The sequence below is a fragment of the Suricata suricatta genome, chromosome 3, assembly GCF_006229205.1.
Source record: "Suricata suricatta isolate VVHF042 chromosome 3, meerkat_22Aug2017_6uvM2_HiC, whole genome shotgun sequence".
Taxonomy (NCBI): domain Eukaryota; kingdom Metazoa; phylum Chordata; class Mammalia; order Carnivora; family Herpestidae; genus Suricata; species Suricata suricatta.
Window position 1 is genome coordinate 93,155,157 of NC_043702.1, and position 12,980 is coordinate 93,168,136.

Genomic DNA, 12,980 nt, shown 5'->3' on the forward strand with positions numbered 1-12,980 from the left:
TACCTGGGGACACCTGGGTGGCTCAGATAACTGAGTGTCCCACTCTTGATTTCGGGTCAAGTCGGTCTCACTTGAGTTCAAGCCCTACACTGGGCTCTGCAGTGTCCGTGCGGAGCCTACTTGGGATTCTCTCTCTGCCTCCCTCGTGCCTCTCCCCAGCTGTCTCTCAAAATAGATAAAAATTAAAGAAAAATTTTAAAAAATAGATTGGGATGGTTTCGCAGGGCACAGGCAGTCTCTCTCTCTGGTGGGCAGATCGATCTGTCAGAGCAGAGGCAGTCCTAAATAAAGCCACTGCCGCGTGTACTCAAGCAGCAAAATATGAGACTTGGCGATGGTGAAAATAGGAAGGCGCACAAGTAGAAGGGGAGCGTAATATGTTACTTTTGAAAGTTTGTCCTAGTTGTGCTCTGTGTGGCGACGCCAGGCACTCCTGTGCAGTAACACTACTGGTTGTAGGCATCTGTCAAGATACAAATAATAAACTCTCCTTAAGTAAGCTACATGCAGCAATAACAAGGTCACAAATCAACAGATATTGCTGAATGCTGAATTTTAAGACAAGGTTCTCCATTCAGTGCTATTTAGAGCCAAATTTCGGGGGTAGGGGATAGAGTAGTAAAATGTCTTGGCATATTTAGATCACTTAAGGGGATTGTTATGCAGCAAAAATGAAGTATTGATAGCAGGCAAATGCCTGATGTTGAAAATCTAACCTTCTTAAGCATTATGGGTATTGATTAGAGAGGAAATTAAATATACCCTTTGTACTTATGTGGGGGGTTAACATGTACCCCGAGCGCTCCCACAACAGCACGCCTTTCCTTCCTCGAGTGGGGTTTAGTCATCGTCAGCTGGAGATGCATTTGGAGAGCAGGGATAAGCACTCAGGTAACAAAGGCACCCATAAAGTGTCAATAAATCGCATAAGTACAAGGCTTGGCCATTCTGCAAATGACACAAAGGCAGATGGTTCCCCATCAAAGAGCTTCTGAGACAAAGCTTTATATAGAAAGGAGAGTAGAATGAGACTGTCATGGAGAGACGTTGCTCTCGTGATTAGGACGCTAAATTATTTTAGCTTGTCCAGCTCATGAGCTTCATCTGTCACACGAGGGGCCAAGAATGTGCCTGTCAGGATGTGCTCGGATGCTTACAATTTTGTCACCTGTGTCCCCACCTTCGTCATGGAACCCAGATCTAGTGGATGTGGCAGTCTTTACCATTTGGACATCCAACTGATATGGAAAGTTCTGTAACCTTTCCAACAGTGCCTCTTGATTCCTCAGTTTGGCGTGCCACTAGACATGGCTTCCCAGGCATTTGATTCCTGACTTAGACTGACGCGGTATAGGAGGCCCTGGGAGCAATATGGTAGAACTCCTCCCCCAACCCTGCCCCCAACAAAGGAAGACCTTGACGCACATAAAAGTTAAATGCTTTTTGTAGTCAGTATCTCCTGCCAGGGGCAACATGCAGATCCCTGAGATCCAGGTCACTAAACTCCCAGTCTAGTGCTCATGCTCTTGAACCCTTCAGTCAGAGATGCTACTCTGTCTTCATTCCTTTGTGCCATTGGCCAATGCTTGACATGGAAATGCTTATTTGACCAGTCTGCCTGGAGACAGTGGGAAACTACCATTGTGATATTTCTGGCTCCTAGTGATACAGTTCATCATAATCAAGTACCTACTTAGGCCATGTACCATGTGATATGTTCCGAATCTAGAATTCCATTTGGTCTTTGCAGTAACTCTATAAGGTAGGCAATATTATCATTATTCGTTTTAAGAACAAATGTAGCTCTAAGAGATTAAATAATTCCTCCTAGGGTATTAGCAAGAGACAGAGCCAAGATCTGAACCACTAGGCTGTCTGACCCCAAAAATCTATGCTTCTAACCACTAGGCTACATTCGCCTCTCCCTCACTATGATGTCAAGTTGGTATTTACTGTCCCCTAAGCAAAAGCCCTGGCTCAGAGCTGTCCTGCTTTTTTAGGAATGCCAACTGAATGCAAAACCAGGAGCCCCTGCTTTGAAATGCCCTGGTTTTGGGATTGTTATCCCTGGTCATCCCTGTCCTCGAAACAGCTGCAGCAGCAGCGAGCTGTCTCTCTCGAGCACCTGCAGCGAGAACTCCAGCGGCTCCTCCCACACATGGCATGATGGAAAGAACCTCAGGAAAAGGGTAAGGCTTCCTTTTGAGACCATTTAGCATCACAGTGAGCCAGGAAAGAATTCTCTCCTGGTAGGAAGGTGGACGGTGGGAAGAATATGACCATTTGCTGAGTACCTGTGACTTTACTCCTTACCAAACTATGTGAGGAGATCTCATTCCTCCTTTATATGGGAGAGGAAGCTGGCTCAGAAACATCAAGTTACTTGCCAGATGTCCCACAGCAAGTGAGGGCTGGGGGGATGATTTGACCCAAATAACTTGGACACCATGGGAGGGAATTTGAAAGAAGACAGTTTCCTTTTGGGCTTTGCAGGAGCCTACCAAGCTCATAGATTTATAACAAGTTGGAACCCAGAGCCCTGGCCTAATGAAAGTGACTGCGTTTCAGTCCAATTCAGATGTTTCTAATTAGTTTTATGGACACTCTGTATCGCTGCGATGCTCAGAAAGACTTGCTAATGCCCACTGCAAATGAGAGTGAGCAAGGCCACTGGCCAAGCCATCCCAGACTCGGCATCTCTTGGGAACTCAAAGAGAATGTTGTTTTCTTCCTGGATGATAGGGAGGGTGGTACATCATCTCAGGATAAATGGCCTAAAGTTTTTAAAGTATCATTAGCTTTGTCAGAATTTACTACTGAAGCATGGCATGTATTGTATTGACCTCCTTTACTCAGATTTATAGCCTCATAAAGCACTAATTGACTATAAATTGAAGGGGGGCATGGCAGAGAGAGAAACTGCCATGGTGGATGACATGGAGGCAGGCACATGCTCCCTTCGATGCCGGGAGTTTTCTCACCAGGTTGTTAGATCATTCCGGCTCCTGGTTCCTCCCGTGTGCTAGGTGGACCCTCACAAGCGAACAAGCATCCGTGCCCATTGCTGTAAGCCAGAGGTTTGGAATGGCTCCTTCTGCCATTTCCCCACATTGAAGACAAGCAGAGAGTGCACAAGAGTGCAAACCCTGAATCAGAAGATGCAGAGGTCATTTTTCTATCATTTGTGTCAACTCCCATTTATGATTTGGAAGCACAGTAACCAGGAGGGCTCCATAACTGCCAGAAAATAATAGTGAGGGAGTGGCTTTGTCATACTCTGAACACGTACTCGGAAAAAAGATTTCAGGCTTAAATTTAGAGCTTGTTCCCTCAGACTCAGACTCCTAATACAGAGTGTGTACATTATCAGAGTTGTTCCTTCTGAGCAGATGTTCAAATTTCTGGATGATGGCCGCTGAGGCCTGGCTCTTCACAGATTGGGACGGTGGTCAGGAATGTTCCCTCTGTTTGTGGTTGTCACTGGCTCCAGAGCCCTTGCTCTGGTCTCTTCACTCCCCTTTTCCCTCCCTCTCCCCGTCAGAGCCTTTCTCTTGCCTTTTTAAAATTGTTGTTGTTGTTGTTGTTGTTGTTTCTGAAATTCTTCCAATTCAAGCAATCCTAGGTCTTGTAGGGAAACCTCTTCCCTGAGAAAGGAGAAATTAGGTTCTTTGCACTTTTTATACAGTCAGGTGGCTGTCATCTGCGGGTTCCATGAGGTCCTGTCTCAGAATGGATTGGAGTACCAGCACACCTGTCACGTCTCACAGGGTCCCAGTTCTCAAAGACCAGCAAACTAGACCCAGGCCACAAAGACATGTAAATTTTATTATTTAAGGAACTTCTGCAGTTCTTACCATGTACCAAGTAGTCATTCAGTGTTAACTTACACAATAAACTCATATATGATGAATTTTCACATGACTGCACTATTAACTTACCTAATAATAAATATATGACCCATGGCTCTTTTATAATTCACAAGTATCTTTTTAAATATTGTTTTGTATAGAAACAGAAAGGAGGCCTGCAAGAGATGCAATAGGCTGCCCTGCACGGAGGAATCTGGGTCCCAGTCATGGGTAATCACCATGTGTGACCCAGCCCTGTTAGTAGGTTACAAGTATTAGCTCATTCAGTGCTCATATGAGCCTGTGTAAGTAGCTTCTCCTGCTCCTCCATTGTACAGATGGGGCACTTGGGCTGCTGAGAAATCTAGCAACTAGCCAAGGATCTCCTAGCTAGTAAGTGGCAGAGCTGGCTAGTTGTTTCTAGAACTTTCACTTTTTACCATTCTGCGGGAGAGGCCCTGTTGAATCAGCTAAGCATAAAATATTATTTGAATTATTGGGATGGTTTTGTTATATTTAGACCAAGAATGTTCTTTAAAAAAAAAAAAGCTGTATAAAACTGTTATCTAGTCAAGACATAGAAAAAGATCGTGGACATCGAACCTACTCCCCTACTTTATCAGCAGCATCCTTTAGCCAATTGCCCTGCCTCCCAGAACAGCTGTTTTCTAAGCACAGCATGAAGCTGCCCTTGGAAATGCCAGCAACTCCCTGCATCTCTCGTATGGGAGATTCATGCTTTTTTTTCCTAGGTTTCCAGATTGTTCCAAACTTTTTTCAAGTTACTAAATACCATAATGTCCTGTGGAAAACCGATTGAGGAATGTGGCTAATCTCACAGGGTGGAGAGCTAGGCCCTAGGAGATTTATGGCCACTGGGCCTGGGGCGAATCAAACCTCAGGGAGCCAGGCTTTAAAGAGGCAGTGGGAGCTGGGCTGGGTTGAACAAATTTGCCTTTTTCAAGCTCTTGTGGGGCACTATTGCCTGCCTTCTCTTCTTACTGTGAACGTGACTATCAGGATCATGGAGGTTCTTAGAAACCCAAGCAGGGGCAGCCTGCTTACCGGTTGGTCTCTAATACCCAAACTCACTAATGGGATTTCTCTTGATTTCCAAAGAAGTTTTATTGGCATAGAGGAAAAGAGGAGGAAAGGGGAGAGGCCTCCTACCAAATAGCATCTATCACAGCAACTTCTGACTAGAGAATTTTCTAAAGAAAGTATATAATTTGACTTAAAAACAATAAACAGATAACATATAACACCATATGTTATAGATAGCAAGAGTAATTTTAATGGAAATGTCTTAGATTTAAGCAAATTTTCACAGCCTACTAAAAATCCAAGGCTTCAACATGAAGTTTCTGACACTTTTTCAACCTCTGCACATGGTCTTGTGTAGAGACGCCAACAGAAGGTGCCTCGTTAGCCCAGGTGGACACAGAGCGCACATCTGAACCCCCAGAGTTACTCACAGAAGTACTTCACCTTTAATCATATAGCTTTTAAAAAAATATAAGACTGAAGTTAGTGCCCATATCCCACCAATTTCCCTGAATCTTGATTGAGCTCTGCAAGTTTCATTCAAGAGAGAGGTGCTCGGGGCGTGAAGATTGTCTATGATTACCTATGATCTCTATTATGACGTTGACCAATACAGAGGAGAGAACAGAGAGAATTGGTTCCAGGTTCATAGCATCACCAGTAAGTATGCAGGCCTGACAGCCAGCCTGCCTGGGTTCAAATCTCCACCGCGCCACTTTGGAACTGAGTCCCAGGAAGAGCCTATGAAATCAGAGCAGAAACCTTTGTCACAACTCTTCCCTAACTGTGTAATCTCCAACAGACTAACCATGGTGCCTCTCAGTTTCCTCCCTAGTAAAATAGAGATGGTAGTGTCTCCCTCTTGGTGTTGTTCTGAATATTAAATCAAAGCCCTGCTCTAGTAGTTGCCACAGAGCAGATGATCAGTAAATGCCACTTCTGGTTAGCAATACTATGAGCAGGACAGAATGCTTTCTCTGTGTCATTCTTGGCCAAAATCAGCACTGGTATTTGGGATGGTATGAGGAACAGAAAATTGACCTTGCATAGTAGGCAAATCATTACTATCAGGTTCTAGCAGCCAATGTCCTACTGCTAGATGTATGTCTGTGTTTCCAAAATGTTCCCCTTCTATCAGATAAAGTCATGAAGACCCAGGCCTTTCCAGTTTTAGAATGGAAAGGCCCATAAATATAGGGACCAACTTGCTTTTCCATTTATGCACTCTGCCTCTTGTAAACACTGGTCATAAATGAGGTCATATTGTCTTCTGATTATTTCCTACATGTACCTTCAACCTATCTTTACCATTTAGGTCTTTGCCGTCCACTTCTTCTACCTAGAGATCATTTCCCCCAGGTTTCAGCCAACGCAAACTTATTTTTCATTCAAGGGGCAGGGAGGTTTGAAACTACCCCCCCCACACACACACAAAACCTCCCTATGTGCCTCTCATGGCTTTTTCCATACAGAGGTTTGATCTCTCTGAATTTCTGGAGTTCCTACTACACTAGTACTTCTCATTCGCTCCCATGATGTCTGGTTATTTGTGCCAAGTCTCCTCTCCTCTGCTGGCTTGCATGCGCCTTGCGGGCACAGTCCTTATCTACTACTTGGTGACATCGTGGGCTACTTAGCTCAGAATCTGGCAAAGCATAGATTTGCCGCATAGTAAATGATTAATTAGCATTAATTAATTAAAGTATGTTTTTATAGAGGAATACTGAACCACCAGAATCAAGTCTAATCACAGACTTTTCCTTTTCATAGTTGTGATCCACATGATTCAGTGATGTCTGACATGTACTTTTCTTTCCTAGACATCATCACAAAACTGGGATAAAAGGCTAAGTATTGACTCTTCGCTCCCAAGTGGCTTCGCTAGTCCTACAGATGAACTACCTCCAACTCGTATCAAGGAAAGTCACATTTTGGAAGGACTAAGAAAGCTCCAGAAGCGAAAAGTGTTACTTGAATCCCCATCAGTGATAACCAAATGGGGTTATAAAGATTGCATGAACTCAAATGAAGGAATATATTCTCCAGGAATTAAGAGTAGCAGCCTCAAGGGGTATCCGCCCTGCAAACCAACTGACACAAGGAGCCCCAGTAAGGAGCCCCATGAGACATTTGTTTATGACACAGATTCCCACGATGATGCTGATAAGGACTCTTCCTCCTTAGCCTTGCTCCACACAGTCCCAAACCAGGGCTGCAGGCTTCACAGTCATCAATTAACCCACAGTGTTTCTGACAGCCTATTTGGCTGGGAGCTTAATAGAAAACACTTTTCAGAAGGCACGTCCTCAGTTTACCCCAGGGAAAGGCCTGAGAAGCAGACAAGTTGTGCCAGCAACTGCCCCTTGGAGAGGATGCTGTGCCCAAGTGCGCAGGCGCCTCAGGCACTGAGAGAGAGGGAACCACGTGGCCAGGGCCGTGCAGCTCTCAGTCTGCAGCTTTCAGACACGGATGACAATGAAGCCTTCGATGAGTTGCACATCGGTAGCAGTGATGAGAAAAGCTATTCAGACTTGTCGCTGACTGCTGACACTGACAAATCCATGGAGAATCTAGACTTCCTCATGGGATTTGGAAAATCTCAACTGGGGTCTCCTGATGAGGAGGAAAAACAAGTGCCCATCCCCTTAGAAAGTAGACCAAAGACATTTAGCTTCATTAAGCAACAAAGGGTTGTAAAAAGGACTTCTTCAGAAGAATGCATTACCGTCATATTTGATGCGGAAGATGGCGAGCCCATTGAATTCAGCTCTCACCAGACTGGCTTTGTCACTGTTACCAGAAATGAAATTTCCATCAATCCGGACCCTACTGGACCCAAAGCAGAACACACTGAAATTTTACCTCAGGGAATGATGGCTCATGGACAGCCAGGAGCTTCAGCAAGAGACTACACTTTCTTGAAGAGACCTGAAGAGGAAACCGAGAAAAACATTCCAAAAGAGGACATGGATAATGTTACTGCAGAACCCACTGGCTCTTTCAGCACCAGGACAGTCACACAAAATATTCAGCGACCAAGACCAGCCAAACCAACGCTCACTGTGTCATGCCAGAGTAATTCTAGGTCTTCAGTGTCCATGGGTATCTATCAAAAGCAAAGTCTGACAAAAATCCCTGCCAGGGGCAAGTCTTCACCTCAGAAATCAAAAATAATAGAGCCTGAACCTTCCATAAGAGTCCCCTCATCTGGCCCAGTGTCTCTTGAAAAATCACCAGCCTTAGCTCCCGGGAAGCTCTCCCGGTTTAAGAAGACTGAGGGTCCAGCACCCCTTTTTGATTTGCAGCCCGATTCACACATTCCAAAACTCCCCAGCCAACTTCTTCACGGCTCCAAAATGTCCAGCAGAAAGGACTGGGTCCAGTGCTCCAAGAGTCAGATTCCAGCATCCCAGTTCCTGCCAAGGCCACTCAATGAGTCAGGGAACAATGGAGAACCTCCGATAAGAGACAAACACTGTGACCCTGGGCCAGACACAGAAGTGAAATCCCCTCCCCCCCCATCCCCTCCAGACAGGTCAGGTTCCCTACTCATCAGGCCCAGTTATGACTATTTGCCACCACCCTCATCTGCCAAGCCTGACACCAAGGTCCCCAATGAAACAGCAAGGACTATATTCAAATCCCCGCCTCTGAAGGGATCCTCTGCTCCTATTATGTCTTCTAATCAGATTCTGACAGAAGTGCCAAGGAAGAAACCTTCCATGGCCTTCAAAAAGCCTGTCTTCACCCACCCTCTACCCCCCACAGAAACAGTGATTCAAACCAGATGTTCTCCTCATACCCCCACCAGCCCATTTGCTGTGATGGCCCCAGGGCCCCCAAAGGTCTCTCCAAAGAGAGGTGTCCCCAGAAACCCACCTCACCAAACGCTTGGGATCACACAAGCAGACATAGGGTTACAGACTCTTAAGAACTGTCCTTCTGCCCCTGAGCCACTGGAAATATCATCCCCCAAAAGTGTGTCTCCAGGAAGGAAAGCACAACTGAATGACTGCATCCCCACATCCCCCAAGCCTGTCTTGCTAGGGGCTAATGAGTCACCACCATCTCAGGGTAACAGTCACTCATCATCACCATCCTCCAGAAGCCATAGCACCCCACATGGTTGTCAAAATGCTCATGAGAAAGGGCTGAAAACTCGCCTCCCAGTTGGGCTCAGAGTTCTCATGAAATCCCCCCAGTTGCTCAGGAAAAGCTCTACAGTGCCAGGAAAACATGAAAAAGACAGTCTGAATGAAGCCTCTAGAAGCTCTGTGGCTGTGAGCAAGGTTAAGCCAGAGGATGCCAGGAACCCAGTGAGCCCGGAGACCACAGTGGGTGAAAGAACTGTGACTCCACTGTGTGTTCAGGTGCAAGACAGTTTGGCTGAAGAACTTCCTCTTGAAATGGCAATGCCAGAGCCAGTGGATAATATCACCCCTGGGGCTGATGGAAAAGATGGGGTAGAATGCAGGGCTGTGAAAAGATCCCTTTCCTCCAGTAAGCCACACCTCAAACCAGCTCTAGGCATGAATGGAGCCAAAGCCCGCAGCCAGAGTTTCAGTACTCATGCCAGCGACAAGCCCCCTACGCCCCCCACGGAAGGGCCAGGCAAAGTTCGAACTCAGATTATTACCAACACTGCTGAGAGGGGCAACTCCCTCACCCGACAGAGCTCCTGCATGGAAATCTCGCCCAACAAGACCCCATCTGCCCCCACGTCTGACAGTCTCCCCAGCGCTGGGAGGCCTCTGGGACATCTCTCCTCCAGGCAAGGCTCCCTAGGGAGTGCAGGCAGCAGCTCCAGTAGCCAGCATGGGGGCCCAAGCAAGTTGCCTTTGAGGGTCCCTCCAAAATCTGAAGGGCTCCTCGCCCCATGTGGAACGGAAGATGAGCAGAACCACGCAGAGGAAGGATCCCCCACGGTGGCGGTCCCCGAGGAACCAAACAGTGGCCATTACAGATGCCCACCCACCCCAACAGACTGCCCACGAGCGCTGCAGAATCCGGGGAGGACAGAGCGTCCACACAGTTTTGAAACAAGCAGGACCTCCAAGCTAGAAACTTCTGGAAGGTGTCCAGAGGCTTCCACAACCAGGACTGGTGCTGTGAGCCCCGAAGCCCCCCTCTCACCCACAATTGAAGAAAAGGTCATGTTGTGCATTCAGGAAAATGTGGAAAAGGGCCAAGTGCAAACAAAGTCTCCCTCTGTGGAAACGAAGCCAAAGCCAGGGCCTTCCTTAGCCAGCTGGTTTGGTTTTCGGAGGACTCGACTTCCAGCTCTCAGTAGCAGGAAAATGGATGTCTCCAAAACCAAAGTGGAAAAAAAGGATGCAAAAGGTTTGGGATTTGGAAACAAACAGCTAAAATCAGAGAGAAAAAAAGAGAAAAAGAAGCCTGAGCTGCAGTGTAAGATAGAAAATGAGCCTACCAGGAACACCACGTTGGCAGGAAGTCCAGACGGGAGTTTACCAAGCAAAAGTAACCTGAAAACACCACAAGACATTTATGACCAAATGAAGTTTGAACCAAGAAGTAGATCCAGCCCTGTCACATGTTCAACCAAAGATACGTTTATGACGGAACTTTTGAACAGGTAACGTCTTGGCAAAGAGGGGGGCGATGTCGAGGGGTCCCCCCCAGAACAGGGAGGGTTGTTTTGCATCCCGCACATGAAATGCCGGTCAAGCATGTTTTCATGCAAACAGAAATGAACAGTAGAGCCTTTTATACATTAGCCAGAATTTAAACAATGAAATAAAAGTCAGCCATAAAACGATAATTTAGTCCATGTTACTTTGTTCACCAAACCAATGGTCTTTGAAATTAAAGAATGGTAAGTTTTATCAAGGTTGATAGAAACTCAGCCTACACTGGGACAGTGGATTGTACCCACATGGCATGAAATGGAAGAAAATTACACGTACGTTTTAAGGTGTGCTGACCTCATTGATTGGGCCAGGCAAGCCAACATATACTTAGAAACGTTCCAGAGGTAATTACATTTCCTGCCCATCTCAAGCCAGACATGTATTTAGCAATCCTTCTTCAGTGGCTTCTGTTTTGCTCCCTCTTTCCCCCCATCTCACAAGTGGTTAAAAAATAAATAAATAAATTATGATCAAATCTAAACTGACATACTCCTGGGATGTCAGATGAAGATCTGATCAGGGCCGCTGACAAACATTTATCACTCAAAGGTTTAAAGACAAAGAGATACAAAGAGGTTACCTTAAACATTAAAGGATTGGGGAAAGTAGTGATTGAGGAAGAGCAATGTAATTTATCAGAGGAATCACTTTCTACCTGCAGAGTTGATAAGAAAGCCGCTCACCAGACAGAAAGTGGATCAAATAATGTTTCCTGCAGGAGTGTGTTAAAGGGCAGCTCCCAGGGCTCCTGCCTCATCAGCAGCTCTACGAGCACTCAAGGAAACCACAAGAAAAACATCAAAACCAAAGCCGATGTGGAAATGCCGAAAAGCTCACTGGTAAGTGCTCATCCATCCTGGTTATGAAGTGACTCTGGTTGGGTTCTTTCTACCTCTGCTGATGGAAATGTACAAAGCAAGAGATCAAGCGGCGGGGGGTGGGGGGGTGGCAGGGGGAGAAAAATAATTCAAGGAAAAGGAGAGACACCTGGTGACAGCAGAAATGGGGACGCAATATTGCAAATGGGGTCGCTACCTCCAGGAACGTTGCTGCGTTAGCTCCCTTGCCGGACGGTATAACCAGAGTGCCTGCAACTGACAGGCCGGTGTCATCTTTGAATTAGACTCCTATGCAGTGAATTTGTTTTGATGATCATTTCCTTCATTTCCAGCAACACAAAAAGGAATGGACATGATTATAAAAAATAATAATAATAGTGCTAAACAAATGGAGAGATTATTGTCAATTTTGATGGCTCCATTTCAGAACTGTTTTTTTTTTTTTTTTTTCTGAGAGTTGTATGGACTGCTTCCTCTCACCTAGACAGAAAGTGTGGAGACGAAGAAGTCTATTTTAGAACTTGGTTCCCTACTATTCAGCGTTTTAATTATGAAGTGCAAAAACTCAGGGGGTAATTTCTTTTAAAAAGAAAGGGCCTGGGTGGCTCAGTCATTAAGTAGTGACTCTGGACTCTCCTGGTTCGTGAGATGGAGCCCGAGTCAAGCTCTGCACCGATGTGTGTAGTCTGCTTGGGATTCTTCCTTTCCCTCTCTCTCCCTTCCCCTCCCCTGCTCACTTGAGCTCGCTCTCTCTCAAAAATAAATAAACATTTACAAAATGAAAGAGCATTTTTATATTTCCCAGGAGATACTAGTTTCAAATAATATTTTGTTTTAAAATATTGCATTTCCTTTCCTTACATTCTTTCTGTTCTTGCATAATTGATTTGGTGATATTTATTTTTCCTTTGTATAAGTTTTGAAGCACACATACAAAAATAAATTCTTTTTACAGAGTTACTATATCCATATGTTTTTGTACTGCAATAAAAGAGGTTATAAAATATGGTACATGCTACCATTTTCTTAAGGAAAACCTGGAATGTAAAGTAATTATACATTTTTTTTTCTGGAGTGTTTCAGAGGATATTTTAGACATAATCATGATTAGCATTCATTATTAGTTACTAATTATTTAATTACTTATTGATATTTAAGGTCTCAGAATTTCATAGACACACTTTAATTTGACACAAATGCACATTTTCGTTCAAATAGCTTTGGACTCTGAAGAGTCTAAACACTATGAAGTTTGTTTTTTTTTTTCAAACACTCTGAAATCCTATTGCAGACTAGTTCTTTGCAAAACTTTCCCCTCCCCTTTTTTCTTCTGGGCTTCCATGGTATCCTCCCTTCTTTGAAAATGTAGATCCCCCTCCCACATTGTAAAATCATGAATTATAAGCCTATGGAAGGCTGCCCTTGTAGTGTCACTGAAAGCAAAGACAGAATGAATGGGTGGAAACTGGAAATATGCCAGAAATTCAATCCAACTGATCTAAAACTTTGATAGCCCAGCAGAGCCCCTTATCAGAGGCACTCAATTTAACTATGCCCCATTTGATATGGTTCTGGCAGCTTAGGGTATATATCTTTGC

General features: G+C 45.0%; 1 protein-coding gene and 1 long non-coding RNA gene across 2 annotated transcripts in view; one reads left to right on the top strand and one right to left on the bottom strand.

Annotated features, from left to right (window-relative positions):
• Nucleotides 1-12,980, top strand: part of NCKAP5 (NCK associated protein 5) — an 857,737-nt gene that overhangs the window by 740,747 nt on the left and 104,010 nt on the right. The window contains exons 12-14 of the mRNA XM_029934682.1: nt 2,001-2,189; nt 6,713-10,488; nt 11,205-11,382. Of these exons, the coding sequence (XP_029790542.1) occupies nt 2,001-2,189; nt 6,713-10,488; nt 11,205-11,382 (4,143 nt within the window). The remainder of the gene's footprint in view (nt 1-2,000; nt 2,190-6,712; nt 10,489-11,204; nt 11,383-12,980) is intronic.
• Nucleotides 1-12,980, bottom strand: part of LOC115287879 — a 52,279-nt gene that overhangs the window by 15,012 nt on the left and 24,287 nt on the right. The gene's annotated exons all lie outside the window — the stretch shown is intronic.